The sequence below is a fragment of the Moschus berezovskii genome, chromosome 6, assembly GCF_049115385.1.
Source record: "Moschus berezovskii isolate FMDL1 chromosome 6, NW_MosBer_1.0, whole genome shotgun sequence".
Lineage (NCBI taxonomy): Eukaryota > Metazoa > Chordata > Mammalia > Artiodactyla > Moschidae > Moschus > Moschus berezovskii.
The window spans coordinates 10,039,484-10,060,587 of record NC_142465.1 but is presented as its reverse complement, the minus strand read 5'-3'; the positions used below and the strand labels follow the sequence as shown (position 1 = coordinate 10,060,587).

Genomic DNA, 21,104 nt, shown 5'->3' with positions numbered 1-21,104 from the left:
GTCTGGATGTTCAAAATCCAAGACTCTACATTTTTCCCATGAATATGTCCATGATGACTGACAATTACACGAGTGACACACTCGCATGCATTTATCTCAGGTTCTGAAAGCCCACCCCACTGGCTATGTAATCCTCTTGCCTCTATTCTTCGGTGTAGTCAATTTGGAGGTTTTAACTTGGGGAAATATCTGTGAAATATTTGTGAAAAGTTAGACAGCAATTTGAAATATCACGGAAAGTTCAACAGAATAACTTATTCCTTGATTCCACTTTCCCCGACAATGGGAGAAAAAACACCCTGATTCTTTTCTTACGCCACTTTCCTCTAAGCAGCGCTTCTTTTGCTTTCACATCTAGATAATTCAGCCTTTGACAGCAACTTGCTCTAATACTGTCTCAAAAGGCAGAATCAATTGTTCTTTCCACTGGGTCTCCCAGCCTTTTCAATGCACTTCTATGACAGGGAACTGCATTTTATCAAACTACTTCTGTATGTGTCTCTCTCACTGTGAGGACAGGTCCAGTTATAACTTTATTTTCCCAGTTCCAGGATCGGCACACTGCAAATAGAAGGGACTTGATAATGCTCAGCAGAACTGAAATGAAATGTGAAAACTAAAAATGTTCCCTATTTAACAGAATGTAAATAAACTTAAATGGAAGAAAACAATCTCGTGATTAATTTTGGCAGGACCTTTCAGTCATGTCCAACTCTGCAACCCTGTGGACTGTAGCCCTCTAGGCTCCTCTGTCCATGGAATTCTCCAGGCAACGATACTGGAGTGGGTTGCCATTTCTTTCTCCAGGGGATCTTCCCAACCCAAGGATCAAATCCGGGTATCCTGAATTGCAGGGAGATTCTTTACTGTCTGAGCCACCACGGAAACCCCTTTTAGAAAGACACGATTTGTGAAATGATGGAGAATAAAAGAAAAAGTCAGAACCAGAGCAGCTCATATAAACATGTAAAACTCATCATTAATTCTAAAACATAATAATGCAATGATAGGACACTTGCTTTTCTAGCTTTCTAGAGTCCTCTAGTTCTTCTAAAACTTTATACTTGGTTTATAATTTGATTTGAGAAACAATTATTACATTCCAAGTCAAGATATTATCTAGGATGATATGAAAATCCTTCACCATTAATCTCAAAGCCAGGTCTTTGAGAAAAAGGGAAAACAAAAATTTTACATTAGTGTTCTATTTTTTGTACTTAACTTTATGGCCACAGAGGAAACAGAGGTAAATCAGAGGCTGGAGAGAACTATTATAAAATTCCAATTAATGTCATCAGATAATTTGGGAGCTATTGCAATCACTGAAACAAGAACAGATGTCAATAAAAAGAGCAATCAGAGAAATTTCTGGAACAGAGCAGCTCTGCCAGTAATTTCAAAACCTTCCTGTCTGTAGCACCCAAATTAGAAGCTGTTTCCAGAAATATGCTCCACCGGTGGTGCAGAACAGCCATCTTAAGCTAAGATGAGATCTGACATTGATTTATTTGCTATCTATCTTTTTAATCAAGTTTATTGAAGCATAATTTACACATGATAAACTACATTTATTTTAAGTACTCCGTTAAAAGTTTTGACAATTTATAACTAGCACAATTTGTAACCACCACCATAATCCAGATATAGAACAGTTCCTCACCCAAAATTGTCACAGTTCTTTACTGTCAACCCCATGTCACTCCCAGTCCTAGGGAAACACTTATTTGCTTTCTGTCCCAGTAGGTTACTTTTTTTCTGTTTTGGCTGCAACACGGGGCATATAGGATCTTAGTTCCCTGACCATGGATGGAACCCAGGCCCCTGCATTGGAAGTGTGTTGTCTTAACCACTGAACCACCAGGGAATACATTTTACATTTTCTAGAATATCAAGTAAACAGAATCACAGAGAATGTCCTCTCCTTTGGCTTCTTTCCTGCATATAGTATTTCTGAGATTCTCCCATGTTGAGTTCCTTTCTCTTTATCACTGAGCAATATTTTGCTTATGGCTATCCTGCAGTTTGTGTGTTCATTCACTTCTTGATGGACCTTTGAGTTGTTTCCAGTTTGCTGCTATTATGAAAAAAAGTTGCTCTGAGCTCATGATTAAGGCTTTGTGTTGACATATACTTTCATTTATCTCAGGTAATGTTCACACATGGAATTGCTGGATAATATAACTGCATGTTTACCTGAAACGACAACACTGTTTTCCAAAGTATGTGTACCATTTTATACTCCTTCCAGCAAGGTATGAGTTACAGATGCTCCCATTTTGGCCCACACTTGATATTATTTAACTTTTTTATTTTTTTAAGCATTCTAGGGGGTCACTAGTGGTATATCACTGTTTCAGTCTGCATTATTCTGCTAATAATGCTGAGCATCTTTTTATGTGTTTATTGGCCCTTTGTATTTCTTTTTTTGCCAAGTATCTGTTCAAATATTTTGCTCATTTATTATTGGGTTGATTATTTTCTGATTTGACAGGGACTATGTTAAATCAGTGGCTTCCCAGGAGGCTCAATGGTAAAGAATCCACCTGCCAATGCAGAAAACACAGGAGATAGGGGTTCAATCCCTGGGTCAGGAAGATTCTCCACAGTAGGATATGGTAACCCACTCCAGTACTCTTGCCTGGAAGATCCCATGGACAGAGGAGCCTGGCGAGCTACGGTCAATGGGGTTGTAGTCAGACACGACTGAGCACAAGGGATATTATGCTAAATCAATAGAACAAGTCCAGGAATTATGAAATTTTAATAGCATTGATGTCTTCAATCCATGAACCTAATATGTACATTCCTATTTGTTTAGATCTGTTTTAACTTTCCTCAGCAATATATGGTAATGTTCTATATGCAGCTATTCAATATATTTTGCTAAATTTAAGGTATTTTATTTTTATGCTATAAAATACTATGTGTTTTAACTTGATTTCCCAGTTGTTTGTTGTTAGTATTAAAAGCTTCAATAAAGTTTTGCATATTGAACTTATGTTATCTGGCTAAATTCACTTACTAGTTATAGCAGTTTTTTCACAGATTCATTGGGGTTTTTTACATATACTATCATATCTTCTACAATTAAAAAGTTTTACATCTTTCCTTCCATTCTATACGCCTGTTATTTGTTTTTCTTGCCTGTTGCGACAGCTATGATCTCCGGGAGAATGTTGAATAAAAGCAGTGAAAGCATGTACTCCTGCCTGTTCCTAATCTTACAGGAAAAGTATACAGTATTTCACTACTAAATATGATATTAGTTGCAGGTTCTTCAGACTCCCTTTATCAGACTGAAGAAGTGTTCTAGTTCTAGTTTCCCAGGGATTTTTTTAGATCATTAATTGAAAGTGAAAGTGAAAGTCGCTCAGTCATATCCGACTCTTTGTGACCCCATGGGCTCCCCTGTCCATGGGGATTCTCCAGGCAAAAATACTGGAGTGAGTTGCCTATACCTTCTCCAGGGGAACTTCCCAACCCAGGAATCAAACCAGGGTCTCTTGCATTGCAAGCAAATTCTTTATCGGCTGAGTTGCAAGAGAAGCCCCTGTACAACCAATACCACTATCTATTTCCAAAACTTTTCATCAGCCCAAATGAATCTTATAGCAATTAAGCAATAAATGGCTCATTCCTCACATTCCCCAGCCCCTGGTAACATTAATCTACTTCTGTATCTATGAATTTGCCTATTCTTGATATTTAACACAAATGCACTCATGTAAGCCTTGTCCTTTTGTGTCTGGCTTATTTCACATAGTGTAAAAATGCCAAGATTCATTCAAGTTGTAGCACATAGTAGAACTTCATTCCTTTTATGGTTGAATAATAGTCCATTGTATGTATGTACCAAAATTTGCTTATCCATTCACTTGTTGAAGAATATTTAGGCTGTTTCCACCTTTTGTATATTCTAAATAACTATGCAGTAAAAATTTGTGTGCAAATATCTGCTCAAGTCTTGGCTGTCAACTATTTTTGGTGTACATCTAGATGTGGAATTGTGACTTGCTTTCTTATTTGATTTTTTTCCTTCTGCTGGCTGAAGATTACACATACTGTCTACTCTTTACTGATTATCTTTAATAATATTTTGCTTTCATAACAACTAACAAAGTCTATAGTTAATATTTCAGTTCAGTTCAGTTGCTCAGTCATGTCCGACTCTCCACGACCCCATGAATCACAGCACGCCAGGCCTCCCTGTCTATCACCAACTCCCAGAGTTCACTCAAACTCATGTCCACAGAGTCGGTGATGCCATCCAGCCATCTCATTCTCCGTCGTCCCCTTCTCCTCCCGCCCCCAACCTTTCCCAGCATCAGAGTCTTTTCCAGTGAGTCAACTCGTCGCATGAGGTGGCCAAAGTATTGCAGTTTCAGCTTTAGCATCAGTCCTTCCAATGAACACCCAGGATTGATCTCCTTTAGAATGGACTGGTTGGATCTCCTTGCAGTACAAGGGACTCTCAAGAGTCTTCTCCAACACCACAGTTCAAAAACATCAATTCTTCAGCGATCAGCTTTCTTCATAGTCCAACTCTCACATCCATACATGACCACTGGAAAAACCATAGCCTTGACTAGATGGACCTTTGTTGGCAAAGTAATGTCTCTGCTTTTTAATATACTATCAATGTTGGTCCTAACTTTCCTTCCAAGGAGTAAGCGTCTTTTAACCCCCTCCAAATAATTCAAGGAGTTTAGAAACTTAACAGATAACCTCCCTCCTGGCTTACATAGATTTGTTATCCAGAATTAATTTGTCTTCTTTTTAACCCCATAAATTATGTATTTTCATCATTATAGTTACTATTACTGGTATGCTGATATGATACAAGTTAAATAAAGAGTACAAATAGGGTTTATGACTTTAAAAAAACAGAAGAAAAAATAAAATCTTGATTTTAAAAAATTTATAAGTGTCTCTAGATTTTTTTAGCCACTAATAATTTTTTGGGGCTCCAAAATCACTGCGGATGCTGATTGCAGCCATGAAATTAAAAGATGCTTACTCCTTGGAAGGAAAGTTATGACCAGCCTAGATAGCATATTAAAAAGCAGAGACATTACTAAGCCAACCAAGGTCGTCTAGTCAAGGCTATGGTTTTTCCCATGGTCATGTATGGATGTGAGAGTTAGACTGTGAAGAAAGCTGATCGCCAAAGAATTGATGCTTTTGAACTGTGGTGTTGGAGAAGACTCTTGAGAGTCCCTTGTACTGCAAGGAGATCCAACCAGTCCATTCTAAAGAAGATCAATCCTGGGTGTTCACTGGAAGGACTGATGCTAAAGCTGAAACTGCAATACTTTGGCCACCTAATGCAATGAGCTGACTCACTGGAAAAGACTCTGATGCTGGGAGGGATTGGGGGTAGGAGGAGACGGGGACGACAGAGAATGAGATGGCTGGATGGCATCACCAACTCAATGGACATGAGTTTGAGTGAACTCCGGGAGTTGGTGATGGACAGTGAGGCCTGGCGTGCTGTCGTTCATGGGGTCGCAAAGAGTCGGACACGACTGGACAACTGAACTGAACTGAACTGAATAAAAAAATAAAAATTAACAAAAAATATCAATAGATGCTGAGCAAACAAGACACCAGGGTATCAAATTTCTGCTCAAGTTAAAAATCTGTGATGTTAGGTTGATATTGCCACTATGTCTCACATTAGTTTGGTCGTATCTACAAACAGAATATACCGTTTATCTTGACAGTACTAATGGCTTCTGAACTATGTCATCTCAAGTGCCTAGACTGTTACCTATGGCCGAGCAGGCTGGTAAGGTTCAATCATTAATTTGGTCAGCATGCAACCCTTCAGTAACCGGAATAGGACAGCGCAGTTCCAGCCACTAGTAATATAGCACTGAATCCACAGAAGAAAACGAATGTCTCCAGACGTTAGTAAACATTTTTCCAGAGAAGACATACAAATGGCCAAAAACACATGAAAAGATGCTCAAAATAACTAAACATTCAGTTCAGTTCAGTTCAGTCGCTCAGTCATGTCCGACTCTTTGCAACCCCATGAATCACAGCACGCCCAGGCCTCCCGGTCCATCACCAACTCCCGGAGTTCACTCAAACTCACCTCCATCAAGTCGGTGATGCCATCCAGCCATCTCATTCTCTGTCGTCCCCTTCTCCTCCTGCCCCCAATCCTTCCCAGCATCAGAAACTTTTCCAGTGAGTCAACTTGTCGCATGAGGTGGCCAAAATATTGGAGTTTCAGCTTTAGCATCAGTCCTTCCAATGAACACCCAGGATTTATCTCCTTTAGAATGGACTGGTTGGATCTCCTTGCAGTCCAAGGGACTCTCAAGAGTCTTCTCCAGCACCACAGTTCAAAAGCATCAATTCTTCGGCTGCAAATCAAAATCACAGTGAGATACCACCTCACACACATTAGGATGGCTAATATAAAATTAAAAATAAAAACAGGAATAACAAATGTTGTCTAGGAGGTGGAAAAATGGAAAGCTATGCATTGCTGAGAATGTAAAATGGTGCAGTCACTGTGAAAAACAGTATGGACGTTCCTCAAAAAGTTCAAAATAAAACTATCATATAATAAAGCAATTCTACTTTTGGGGAGAGATTCAAATGAATTGAAATCAGAATTTCTGTGGGTTATTTAGGACCTCAGGGATATATGTATACTAATAGTCATAGAAGCATTATTCACAATAGCTAAAATTAAAAGTCATTCAGACCATAGATAACTGAATCAGCAAAATGTGATATATGCATGTATTGGAATATTCTTTAGCCTTAAAAACACAGAAAATACTGACATATGCTTCAGTATGGATGAACTTTAAGGACATTATGCTCCATAAAATATGTCAATCACAAAAAGACAAATGCTGTATGATTCCACTTATATGAGATACTTACAGTAGCCAAAATAATACAGACAGAAAGTAGAACAGTGGTTGCTAAGAGACAAAAGAAGAGGGGAATGGGAAGCTATAGTTTAATGAGTATAGAGTTTCAGTTTTGCAAGATTTAGAGTTCTGGACACAGGTGGTGGCAATGGTAGCATAAAAATATGAATGTTCTTAATAACCACTGAGTGGGTTTACTTAAGATGGTTAAGATAATAAATTTTATGTTGTGGGTATTTTGCCACATCAAAGTTTTTTAATTATTTCAGGAAGTTGACACAAAGTAAGAAAGGAAGAAAATGAAAAAGAAGCAAAATATATGACATGTCAATATGTGGAATGTTCCAGAGAAAAATAAAACAGGGAAGAAAGATAGGGAATGCTGGGGGTGGCACGTAGATGGTTGTCATGGTCAGGGAAGACTTCATCAAGGAGGTGATGTCTGAGCAAAAACCCTGTGTCACAGAGGGCTGGCTGTCCACAAGCATTTGCATTCTCTGTATTAGAATAGAATTGTTGTATGAGGTGACCTCTAAGCCAGGATGACATTTCCCAGGTGCTCTCACAACCAGACACAGCCATGTAACTAATTCTTATCAATGGAATTTGAAGAGATGAGCTTTCTCTTACCTCTAAACTGAGATTTTATTAATCTGAAGTGGCTCCTCCACTGTCTCTTTCCCTCTCTGCCAACTGATACACAAGATTCTCAAGCTTTAGAAGAGGGCTGTCCAAGAGAAATACAATATGAGACATATATGTTATTTTAAATTTTCTAGTAGCTACACTAATATACGTATTATTCCTTTCCCTGGTAGCTCAGAGGATAAAGCATCTGCCTGCAATGTGGGAGACCTGAGTTCAATTCCTGGTTCGGGAAGATCCCCCTGGAGAAGGGCATGGCAACCCACTCCAGTATTCTTGCCTGGAGAATACCATGGACGGAGGAGCCTGGTGGGCTACTGTCCACGGGGTCGCAAAGGGTCGGACATGACTGAGTGACCTCACTTTCTTTCACTTTCTTCAGTTCAGTTCAGTTCAATCGCTCAGTCGTGTCCGACTCTTTGCAACCCCATGAATCACAGCACGCCAGGCCTCCCTGTCCATCACCAACTCCCGGAGTTCACTCAAACTCATGTCCATCGAGTTGGTGAAGCCATCCAGCCATCTCATTCTCTGTCGTCCCCGTCTCCTCCCGCCCCCAGTCCCTCCCAGCATCAGAGTCTTTTCCAGTGAGTCAACTCATCGCATGAGGTGGCCAAAGCATTGGAGTTTCAGCTTTAGCATCAGTCCTTCCAATGAACACCCAAGATTGATCTCCTTTAGGATGGACTGGTTGGATCTCCTTGCAGTCCAAGGGACTCTCATTCTTACACAACAATATATTTTAGCTTTGTGTAGGGGCAGTATCATAGCCAAGCAAGTTTATCCAAGATGCGATTATTGCTATTATAAATGGGTAATATTCATTTCAAAAATGCATTTTTGAGCCTACATGTGCATGCGTGTGTGCTCAGTCACACCCAACTCTTTGCAATCCTATGGACTGTAGCCTGCCAGACTCCTTTGTCGATGCGTGGGATTCTCCAGGCAAGAATACTGGAGTGGGTTGCCATTTTCTCCTCCAGGCGATCTCCCTGACCTGGGGATTGAACGCATGACTCCTGGGTCTTCTGCACTGCAGTTAGATTCTTTACCCAGTGAGCCACCTGGGAAGGCTGTTTCTGAGCCCAATAGGGCTCAAATATTGAGGAGGTTACATGGATCTTCAGTGGCCGGAGGGCAGTCCGTGGCAGAAACATCTAGCTGCCCCAGGAGGCCTTACTCCATGTTCAGTGTGTTAGATTCTTGCTGAGACACGCTACAGAGCCAGTGATTATCATCGCAGCTCCCCTTGAATCCGGTGTGGCCCTGTCACTAACTGTTCTCTCAAGAGAAGCGGAGTACCAGTGATGTTTGCCACATCCACTGTCTGATTTTCCTTCCACTATGGAGAAACAGAGGCCTCGGGGGCCTGGCCAAAGAGACTGTAGAGCCACACAGGGAAGGAGCCTGCGCCCCAGAGTTGCCACTTACAGGAAAGTCACCTGCCATCCAGGCACCATTTTCAGCTGTTTCAGGAATAGGAGGTAGACTTCTACTTTGGCAAAGGCACTGTAAATTGAAGGTTTCTTTGCTATTGTTGCAAACAGAACCCTAATTAACATGCTCCTGATAGAAGTGAAGGACAGAAGTAAGCAGCTCTCTGGGCAAAGAGCATTCCAGGCAGAGGGAGCAGTCAGTGCACAGCCCTCGGGCAACAGAAGAAGTGTGTGCAGGGATCAGCCAGGAGCAACGTGTGGCCAAAGCCAAGCAACAAGGGGAAGAGCTGAAGGTGATAAGATCAGAGCCATGAAGAGGCCAGATCCTCAGAACCTTGTCGGCCATTGTAAGGACTTTGGCTTTTACCCTGAATGCGCTGGGGAGCCACTGACGTGTTCAGAGTCAATGAGGAAGACGTGCCCTGACATTTCAGCCTGGATCACTGTAGCAGGTGCTTAGGAACAAAGTCCAGAGGGACAACAAATAGAGAGATCCATTAAAATGATTGAGGGAGGAGGTGAAGTTGGTTTGGAATCAGGAGGTGGTAGTGGAGGTGGGAAGCAGGGTTTGGATTCTGAGTATGTGTTTAAGGTAATGTCAAAGGCTCCTTGTCTGAAACTGAGGCATAAATGATATTTATGCTTCCGGCTGGCTCATGCTAGACAACTATATATGCATCGAGAGCAGAAATTGGCTCTTGGCAGCTCATAAAGTACTTAGTGTCCTCTGTAGTGAAAAGGGCTCTTCCAATGCATAACCGCATTATTGTTTCATTACAGGTATTAATAATTGATGTGTAAAAAGTCAACAAAACTAACTGGAGGTCTTAGGAATGCTTTCTGAGCTACTCAACCCATTAAAAACTTTTCATTGAGATTTAATGCTATTAAAATATATTCACCCTCAGTGCCATCATTAATATAAACTATGAAACTGTCATCAACCTGAGAGGCAAGATTGCTTGGGGTTCTTTCCAACAGCCAGCAGTGATTGTTATGAAACAAACAAACATGGCAGGCTACTTGAAACAGGAAAACTATCAAGACATCAGTCTTATAGCCATGAAATTCAGTGAAACTTTACTCACAGACTGTATGGAGGGTTATAACCCTCTTACTTCTAATGATGAGAGCAAAACAAATTTTTATTACTCTTGTATACATTTTAATCCACCTGTTTTCCCTTAAAACCTATATGATTTCCATCATTATACATGTGGTATTCCTCACTAGCAATATGCTCTGGTTTCCTCTCTATATAATATGCTCTCAGTTATGCCTCAGCTGAGTTTGTCATTTTTTACTCCTTTAGAAGTGTCACCGGGAAAAAAAGGTCATTCTTTTTTGTTCTTCAACTAGCAACTTCACCTGGTTTAGGTTGACACTAAGGCAGAAATTTCTTGAAATTTGTAATTTAAAAAAAAGAAAATCATAAGATTACAAAAGATTTAGGGGAAGAGCAAACACAAATTGGCCTGAGGATACTGTAGCATCGTGTCACTGTAATTGCAAATATCAATAAAATGTTTAACCATGAAACAAGAAATCGGTAAGATGGAAAAAAAAGATTCCATAATAAATTTCACAAGCTTAAGAAAATAATAGAAATGAACACAAGGGAATATAATTAAACAGCAAGAAATCCAGTAAGCTGGGTATTGGAAACAGGAAGGAGTCTCCCTTGAGTTAAAAGGATAGGCAGGATTATTATTAAGAGACCAGTTTACTAAACAAGTGTAAAGCCTCCGATATTGTTGCTCAGTCACGTCTGACTCTCTGTGACCCCATGGACTACAGCACACTAAGCTTCCCTGTCCTTCACTACCTCTCAGAGTTTGCTCAATCTCATGTCCTTCAGGGGAGAAATAAATGCAACAAAACATTAGACATTATTTCCAAAAAAATTAAAGCCACATGATGAATAAGAAAACATTCTCATTTTACTTAAACTATACAAAGTATAAGATACAATAAAGAAAACTATGCTTTCTTACAAATAAGGACCTACAACTTTAAAAAATGACATTAAACAAAAGAAACAATGATTTAGCACTCCTTTGCTCAAAACACAATCGCTTTTGATGGGACTTTTATAACAGACAACATGTAGAGAGGAGAGAAAGAGAACTTAATTAAGGTAATTATGGCATCATTAAAATGTAGACCAAAAGAATATGTGCTAATTTGCAGGACCTTATGGGTCCGGGTGCTAGATGGTATCATTCTCTATAATGGGTGCAACCAAATATAAGAACAAAACAGAAGTCTGTTCTACCATCACAGAAACAGCTGTTTATTTGATAGGCATGCTCTTTCTAGAGATTTTACCCACTACAGATTTTATTCATATATTTTAAACCTTTGACAAGAGTAATAATCAAGGGATCCCGAATAATTCTCTGAAGTCGATCATACAAGCCTCTGTTTTTCTCACACTCCTTTCTGAATCCTTCTCCCTTTATCAGGAGGTTCTTCCTCTTCCTACCCCGTTAGGAATGTAGAGTCACCTCCATTCAAGCTTTCTTCCTTGGAGGAAGGGACAACTCCTGTCCCCACTCTTACCTGATTCCACTTACATCTGCCCCTCTCAACTATGCCTTTCCTGAGTTCTCCCTCCTTGTAGGTCTTACTGTTCACAGACACTCTGATCAATTTCTCTGAGTGTAATGAGGCCATGAATACACACCCAAGAATTGACCCTCGTAATCTGCGACTAGAGGAGGAGAGAGGAGCATTAGGGAAATCACTCAACCAAACAGACCAAAATTTGATCCGGTCACAACATCTCAGCCATTGGAGGTGGGGAGGAACTATATATAACAAAGTGCCTACTTCCCAGATGGGGGCCTCAGCCCAGGCCCCAAGACAATGCTTAGGAATAAGGATAAGAAGTGAAAAGTAACCGCCAGGAGAGATTGTTCTCTGACTCCCTATCTTGGCACAGAAATGGACTAAACCGATAAGACTCTGCTTGGGGGTTGGTGAGAAGAGGGTACGAGAAGGGGGCCAAACCCACCTCCCATCCTCCATGGCAGCAGCGCCAGCAAAGATCCAGATCTGGTTTTACATGATGGTGGCAGCAGCAGTCGCTGGCGCCTTTGACAGAGGACACAGTGGCATCACAGAGCATCCTTGACGTCATGAGTACTAACAGCTTCATTAGCCAGAGCAGCCAGGCTACTTGGAGATATCTGGCATCACACAACCCCTGGGGGGGCAGAAAGAAATCAACATATGGCAGTGGAGGCCCTGGGGGTCAGGGAGGGAAAGGACTTGTTTGAGAGTATGTGTGACAAGGCACCCCGAATTCAACGGGGAGGCAGAAGTGAGTCTCTGAACAAGGCTAGAAAGTTCAGTGTTTTATAGAAGGTATTATAGAGAAACATTTTGTGCTTTAAGATTAATACAATTTTTACCCCCAGGTATGATCTGAGGATAAATGTCTTAACATGCTACCTGAGTGATGTTAGTTAAGTGATTACTCTTTCCAGGAACAGTTCGTATTTCAAGAGGGATTTCTTGTAGACACAACCTTACTATTTGTATACCCACACTTCCCCCAATTGTTAATTGGAGTCATGGGCTAATGCGCCTCCGTTGAGGCTCAATACTCTACGTGTCAGGTTTGTTCTAAGGCTGAAGGCCCCTGCGTGGGATGAGGTGGTTAGGTTAGGGAAAGTTGGTATTTTAAGTATTTCAAGTTTCCAGTTCCTCAGCCCCTCATCCCAAACTCTTCTTTCCACTTCATAATGGAAACATTTTCATTTGGTCCTACAGAGTATTATTAATGAAAAAGTACTATTAAAAGTCTGCTATTAGGGAGCATTACATAAGTATATTTATTATATTATATATTTATTAAATTATGTAATTTTATAAATACAATTTATAAAGTATATTATAAATTATACTTATATAATTATAAATATATGTAAATTATTAAGTATATATTTATAAAATATACTTATATAAAATAATGCTATTTTAACTTATATAAAAAGTTACATTCAGCCAATTTAATTCTAAACTTAGAAAAATGATGACGAACATCAGTCCTTGGCCTGCTATTTTCTAACATTCTCATTATTAATGTATGTGTGTTCAGTTCAGTTCAGTCGCTCAGTCGTGTCCGACTCTCTGCGGCGAGCAGAGAGATGTGTCCAGTGTCACCAAACATGGAAACTAAACGGTGACTTCAGCAAACATTCTTACACATCTACACTAAGTGATTAGGTGTCAGCAGCAACAGCTTTAGGGGAATATCCTAAGCATCCAATAAATACCTAGAATGACAGAAATGGACGACTCTCAAAGATCCTCCAAATCAGACTGACAATTTTAAAGAGAAAATTAAGGCTAGGTAGGCAATGTCTTTTGTTCCATGGCCAAGCTTAATCAGGAACCTATACCCCTCCACAACTCAAAGCGAATTCTTTCCCTTCTAGCTAAGGTTCTGGAGATTAACAGAACACCTACCCCCATTTTATCCAGAATCTGGTTTCCAGGCTGGTGGTCAATCCCACTTATACCCCCCTAAACACTGTCCCCCCAAACAACCACACCTGAACCTGCAGGATAAAAGTAGCATTGCATAAAGGACTGTCCTTCTATACACTCTCCCGTACCACAGTATTCCCAGAAATACCCAGCTCAGCTCAAAACCCATCCTACGTGTTGTGGTCTGAAATGCTTGTGCACAATCCATGCACAATCCTTGCCTAAAACATACACATACAAGTGCAAACATACACACACGCACACAAAATACGTTACATTTTAATTGCATGAGGACTCAAATCACACAATCCTTAAGGAAACTGACTGCTCAATAGTGCCAAGGATGATAAGGACTCTGTAAAGATAATGAATTTCCTCTGTTCCCTGTGGGACATGTAAGCACAGTTTAGACACCTCTTTTTGAATAGCTGGACATCTGGATGTCGTGAGATGGGAACCATAATTGCCCTTTGGTATCAATATGATCTTTCGTTTTAAATTGTTACTAAGGCCATGAGCAGGAACCAATCATGAACTGATTCTCCTTCTGACATTGCTTATGGTCAGCCAAGAATAAGTTTTCTGCCTTCTCTGAACCACAAGCAGTTAGAGAAGCAAATGTAACACATTCCCAGACCCAGGAGTATCTGAAGACAAAGCCCATTTTAAATGGTAGCCCTCAGTTTAAGAAAAACCATTAAACCGATCCACTCAGACACCTCAGAATTGGCAGGATGTGAAGTCAAGGTCCCTCTGTAACCCATATGATGAAAAATCAGTTTTTAATTCCCTTCTGTAACTGAACTTTTGCAAATGGATGTTACAACAAGATGACTGTGCTTGCAGTAGTGGAAGGAAAGGAAAATATCAGAGGAAGCTGATATATTAACTGGACAGTTCATACTAAATGACATGTATTGTATCTCACTACAGTATATTTTCCCTAAAGACTATCTGCAAGTTTGAGAAACCACACAGTATGTCTTATATATGGAAGAATGTCAGTCATCTGCTGTGTTATTTTCCAATCACAGCCCTTGCTGCTCATTCTTCTGTTAATTTCTTCCCACCCATCAGATTTCTCATTTACAACCTCAACTCCTTCTGAAAACCAGTGATGACATAACCATACTGTTCAGAGACAGTACTCCAACACACTTATTTATACTGATGTTTTCAAGTCCCAGAATTTATAAATAATCTGTCAGTTACTCAGTTGAAGCTAACAGTGGCTGGGAACTCAACTAGGGCATCAAGAATATGTGACTTCTTTCTGCCTTCACTGATAGAACCTGAGGATACATTTCTGAACTCACTGAGTCAGAAGCATCCAAAGGAGTAAATGAATAACCATACAATTAGCATATACAAAGAACACGATGCTAGGAACTGAAAAAACATGTAATACCCAGGTCCAATTCCAGATCAAGTAAACTAGAAATCTCTTGAGTGTGTGGTTCAGATATAGGGTTTTTTTTATTTATTTTGATTGGAGGATAATTACAATATTGTAATGGTTTTTACCATACATCAACATGAATCAACCACAGGTATACAGGGTTCCCCCCATCCTGAACGCCCCCCCTCCTCCCTCTCCACCCTATCCCTCTAGGTTGTCCCAGAGCATCAGTTTTGGTTGCCCTGCTTCACGCATCAGACTCACACTGGACATCTATTTTACATATGGTAATATATATGTATGTTTCAATGCTATTCTCTCAAATCATACCACCTTCTCCTTCTCACACTGAGTCCAAAAGTCTGACAAGAGACCGACCTCAAACCTAGGGACACATACAGACTGAAAGTGAGGGGCTGGAAAAAGGTATAGGTTCTTTTTAAAAAATAAAACGACTGAGCGACCTCACTTTCCCTTTTTACTTTCATGCCTTGGAGAAGGAAATGGCAACCCACTCCAGTGTTCTTGCCTGGAGAATCCCAGGGACGGGGGAGCCTGGTGGGCTGCCGTTTATGGGGTCGCACAGAGTTGGACACGACTGAAGCGACTTAGCAGCAGCAGCAGCAGCAGGTGATTTTAAAGCACAGACAGGATTGAGAACCACGGGCTTTACACAATAAAGAACCCTGAGGCCTGTGGCGACAAAAGTGCACAGAGCACAGTTTCCACTTTGTCAGCTGGGAGAGGCATTGTGGAGCCCCGAGCCACCTCGTAAGTCTAGCCAGCTTGAATCACCATGCTGTGAGGAAGATCAAGCCCCATGGAGAAGTCACATATTCTCGATGCCCTCCCTGCGTTCCCAGCCACTATCAGCTTCAGCTGAGTAACTGAGTGGCAGATTACTTATGAATTCTGGGACGTGAAAACATCAATACAAACAAATGTGTTGGAAGACTGTCTCTGAATTTGCTCATCAAACATTCATTTTCTAGTTTTCCTCTAAATCACACTTGTTTTAGCAGTTAATGAAATTACAAGTGTTTGAAGCCACATACTGAGTTTTTCATGTTTTGAATAGAGATCACATTTTAATTTAAATAGGTGGATAAAATACTCTGAAAATGCTATGAGGAGGTCTACAACATAAAGCTGCCTAACTTCAAAGAGACAATACAGTATTATTTTGAAATATCAGAGAAGTAAATAAACTATAACCATTGGAATGGTGATCTAGAAGGCTGAATGGAGGTCCCCCCAAAAAAGGTATGCATGCATGTTTAGTCGTGTCCTACTCTTTGCAACCCCATGAACTGTAGGCCACCAGGCTCCTCTGTCCACAGGATTTCTCAGGCAAGAATACTGGAGTGGGTTGCCATTTCCTACTCTAGGGGATCTTCCCAACCCAAGAATTGACTCCATGTCTCTTGCATCTCCTGCACTGCAGGCATTTTTTACCACTACACCACCTGGTGCATGTCCTAATCCCTGGAATTTGGAAAGGTCTTTGCAGGCATCAGTTAGGCTCTTGAGATGAAGTCATTCCAGATAATACAGATAGGACCTAAATCCAATGACAAGTATCCTTCTAAGGGGCACAGAGGAGAGATTTAAGACCGACAAGGAGGAGGCACTGTGACCGCTGAGGCAGAGATCTGAGCAAGAAAGCCATACGTTAGTCAGGATCGCTTATGGCCGCCAGATACTGGAAGAGGGGAGGAAGAGATTCTCCACCACATCAGAGGGGGTGTGGCCCTGTCAGCAGCTAGATTTCAGAATGCTGGCCTCCAGAACTGTGAGAAAATACATCTCTGGTTTACCAACCGTTCCGTTCCGTTCCGTCGCTCAGTCGTGTCCGACTCTTTGCGACCCCGTGGACTGTAGCCTACCAGGCTTCTCCGTCCATGGGATTCTCCAGGCAAGAATACTGGAGTGGGTTACCGTTTCCTTCTCCAGGGGATCTTCCCGACCCAGGGATCAAACCCGGGTCTCCCGCATTGGAGGCAGACGCTTTAAACCAGTGTGCAGTAATTAGTTACAAAATAACAGGAACCCTCAACACTGTCAAGGTTATCTAAAATGAGGAAAGTATGAGAAATTGTCAAAGCCAGGAGGCACCTATGGAGACATGAAGACTAAATGTAACGCTGTATCCCGGAACAGATGAAAAGGACATTGGATAAAAATTATGGAAAACTGAATGATAACTTAACAAACGTTTATATAAATTTTAAGATGTTAACGAGTAGATGAAACCGGGTGCCTGCTGTATGGGAATTCCCTGTACTATCTTCTCAATGTTTCTGTAAATTTAAAGCTGTTCTTAACAGTCACGCCTATCAATACACACACACACACACACACACACACACACGGCTCTCTCTAGCAACATACGTGTTTTAAGTAAGAAACTAAGGTTGAAGGAAGTGAAACATTTCATACAAATCAGCAATGTTGAGGAAATTTCCTCGATTGTTTCCCAGAATACTAGTCCCTAATGCAAAGAGTTATTTAACATGGCTCATCATTGGCGAGGTTCTGAAAAGGGAACACCACCAATAAACTTTCCTGGACGTGCAAAGGAAAAAGAACAAGCAGCTGGCCCTGCTGACAGTCGAGTTTCCAGGCTAACTGGCGCGCCATCTGCTCGCGCGGCAGAGCGCGGCTCACGTGTCACCCCGGCGCTCTCGGCAGCCGGCCTCAACAAGCCTGGGCAACTTCGCGGCCGCGCAGGTTGCCGCGGGAGGGGCGGCGGCAGCGGCAGCCAGCGCGTGCGTCGTACTCGCAAGCCCCATCTGCTCCCCCGGCCCGGGCTGTGCCCGCGGTGTGCCCGCGCCGCCAGCCGGGGGACGCGCGGGCGTTCTGCGCCCAACAAAGGAACGCTCGTCCGCCGCCCGCGCCCTCGCCCCCCGCGGCCGGCCGGGCGCGCGGCCCCCGGGATCGGCTCGCGGGCCCGAGGTTTCCAGGTACCCGGAAGGGGAGGGGGCGAGGCGGCCACAATTGGGCGGGCGAGGCCGAAACGCGCGCCCAGGAGCGCCAAGACGCGGGGGGCGGCGAGCCCGGGCCGTGCCGCCGCGCGATTGGCCGGGGCCGGCCCGCCGGCCGCCGCTCATTGGCGGATGCTCGAATTCGGTCTCAAGGCGCCAGAGGAGGTGTTTTAGCGGGGACCGCGGTCCGGGGCCGGAGTCGCGCTCGGCGGGCCGGGACGCTGGCGCTCCGCGGACGCCGCGCGGTCCCCGCCTGCGAAGGGTGCTCGGGGCGGGGAGCTGCTCGCCTGGCTTTCCCCGCCCGATGTCGCCGTCCGGCTGCTGACCGAGTCCCCCAGCCGATCCCGCCCCGCTGTGGGGCTGCGGAGCTCCCGGGAGAGGCAGCAAGGCTCCTTCGCAGAGTGGGAGTAAGTAGCGCTGGCAGGGAGGCGGGAATTGGGGGTGTAGGGGGCCCTCCGGCTCCGGCACCAGCCTGCCACCCCTCCCCTCCCCGACTGGCGGGGAATCGAGGCATTGCTGCCTCCGGACCAGGCGTGCGTGGGGTGTCTGGGCTCCAGCTCGCCCTCCGGCCGGGCGGTAGACAGAGGACCTGCCCTACCTCACGAGCTGGGGGTTTCATTGCAAGAGTTTATCTTTGGGGTCTGCTCGGAGGCCTGGGAAGGGACTGCGCTAGGCACTGAGTGGGTTTGGTCTAGCGATCAGGTTTCCTTCCCCCCCATTCAAACCCCCGTCAAAGCCGAATTCCTCCCAGTTCTTTGCGCCAAAATTAACTGACCCGGGAGACCCTGTACTTTCTGACAGATTTGCCCTACACCCTCTTGACTTGAAACTTCATTCTGTCCTGTTACTTTTCATTAAAACTTACTATTTTAATCGTTTTTTTTCCTTCCCAATTTCAGTCATTGCTAAGCACAACTTTAAGTGTTTGTGTTCGTTCATGTGCATTTTACAGACTTGGGGTAGCCACGTCCCTGGAAATTCCCAGGATGAGCTTAGGGAGGGGAAGTTCATGTTCATGAGCAAGTAATAGATATTTATGTTGACGGAAAGAATACCCAACTGTAAAGTCATTTTCTAACGTAACTGTACGTTACAGATGGAGGTAAACTGTCTAACACTAAAAGACCTGATCAGCAGGCCGCCCAGACTAGATTTTGCAATTGAAGATGGGGAAAATGCACAAAAGGTAAGTGAACTTAAATACCTTAAGCTCTATCATATTTAGGGTGGTAATGTCTAATTCAGTTAAGGATTCCAGCATCCCACTTGTATTTGTCTTATAAACATAATAATCTTGGTAAACATTTTAGAACTCTGCTGCTTTTTTAATGGAGGAGACATCCAATCATTACCTTTAATTTCACAGTCATTGCCTAGTGAAAAGAGGCTAGGTTACATGTAATACTGAAGCAAATTTATATGAATCAACGATACGCTAGACACTGCAGTCAAAAGATTGTAGTACTTATAGATATCAAGAGTAGAATTAATGCATTAATGCAAATGAACTTACAAAGCCGGCTCGCGGACTTCTGATAGAAGCTTATGGTTCGGGGTGTAGGGAGAAGGAAGTGTTTAGGGAGTTTGGGATGGACGTGTACACAGTGCTATATTTAAAACAGATAAGTGACAGGGGTGTTGGAGAAGACTCTTGAGAGTCCCTTATACTGCAAGGAGATCCAACCAGTCCATTCTAAAGGAGATCAATCCTGGATGTTCATTGGAGGGACTGATGCTAAAGCTGAAACTCCAATACTTTGGCCACCTCATGAGACGAGTTGACTCACTGGAAAAGAGTCTGATGCTGGGAAAGGTTGGGGGCGGGAGGAGAAGGGGACGACGGAGAATGAGATGGCTGGATGGCATCACCGACTCTGTGGACATGAGTTTGAGTGTACTCCGGGAGTTGGTGATGGACAGGGAGGCCTGGCGTGCTGTGATTCATGGGGTCGCGGAGAGTCGGACACGACTGAGCGACTGAACTGAACTGAACTGAAGCGACAGGGACCTACTGTATAGTACAGAGGACTCTGCTCAATGTTATGTGGCTGCCTGGCTGGGAGGGGAGTTTGGGGGAGAATGGGTACATGTGTATGTATGGCGGAGGCCCTTTGCTGTTCACCTGAAACTATCACAGCATTGTTCGTTAATCAGCTGTACCCCAACACAAAATTTAAAAAAAAGATGTTAAGTCTCAGTTCCCAGGAAAACTCTATGTGCTAGATTGTTAAAGTATAAAGAGATGTTCTTCATACTGATGAACCAGCTCCATCTTCCCAAGAGCATGACCAGTGCCTCCCAATAAAGTGACTGAGTTCACCGAGACTGAATATTTTGCAGTGCTCCTGCTGGTTTTGCACTGAGCCCTCCCTTGCGGTTTTGCATGCCTGGTAATTTGTAAGACAGTGGGGCTGTGTTCAAGAAACATTACGAAGTAACCAACCATAGTAGTGTCTAAACAGGACTCGCATCATCGCAATGCCCTTGCCAGCTGCTGCCCTCCTGAAAAGGTGGGAGAGCTTGTTAGTAATGAACATCCAAGCATTTTTAGGCAGAGGCAAGTATATGACATAGCCAGTTTTTAAAACTTTAAATATCAGTTTGAGTACAGCCACTTCCTTAGGCACTGTACTTCTCTCGGTCGCTGAGCTTAATGTTAGGCTTAGCACCCATCATGAAACTGCCTGACTGCAAAGCACCTGTTATAGGGGCCTTTGAAGAATACTTGACAACCATTAATTTTGGATAGGTGTGAAATTATATGCTTTTTCATGTATGATTTCCACCCCCCCACCCCAGCATTTGATTTATTTTTGTTGGGAAAAGAAGTATACCAAAACATTAGTGTTTTTAAAGAGGACTTTTGAAAAATTCCATTTGCCATATGAGAGCGGCAATGCCCAGACTTTCAAGTATATATTCAGAGTTTTGGTTTTGCAAGTTTCAGAGCAGAACTTTTTGTTTTCCTTCATAATTTGGATGGGACAGCCTTGAAAGAATGTGTATACCTTTAAGTAAGTAAGTAAGTGCTAGTCACTCAGTCGTGTCTGACTCTTTGCAACCGGATGGACTGTAGCCCGCCTGGCTCCTCAGTGGGATTCTCCAGGCAAGAATACTGGAATGGGTTGCCATTCCCTTCTCCAGGGGCTCCTCCTGACCTAGGGCTCAAACCTGGGTCACCAGCACTGCAGGCAAATTCTTTACCGTCTGAGCCACCAGGGAAGCTGTGTGTATACCTTTACATAGA

General features: G+C 42.8%; 1 protein-coding gene across 1 annotated transcript in view; it reads left to right on the top strand.

Moving 5' to 3' along the window:
* The first annotated feature begins 18,037 nt into the window (after positions 1-18,037).
* The window catches only part of E2F7 (E2F transcription factor 7), a 39,709-nt gene continuing 36,642 nt past the window's right edge, over positions 18,038-21,104 (top strand). Inside the window, exons 1-2 of the mRNA XM_055396204.2 lie at positions 18,038-18,264; positions 18,954-19,043. Of these exons, the coding sequence (XP_055252179.2) occupies positions 18,954-19,043 (90 nt within the window). The 5' untranslated portion in view covers positions 18,038-18,264. The remainder of the gene's footprint in view (positions 18,265-18,953; positions 19,044-21,104) is intronic.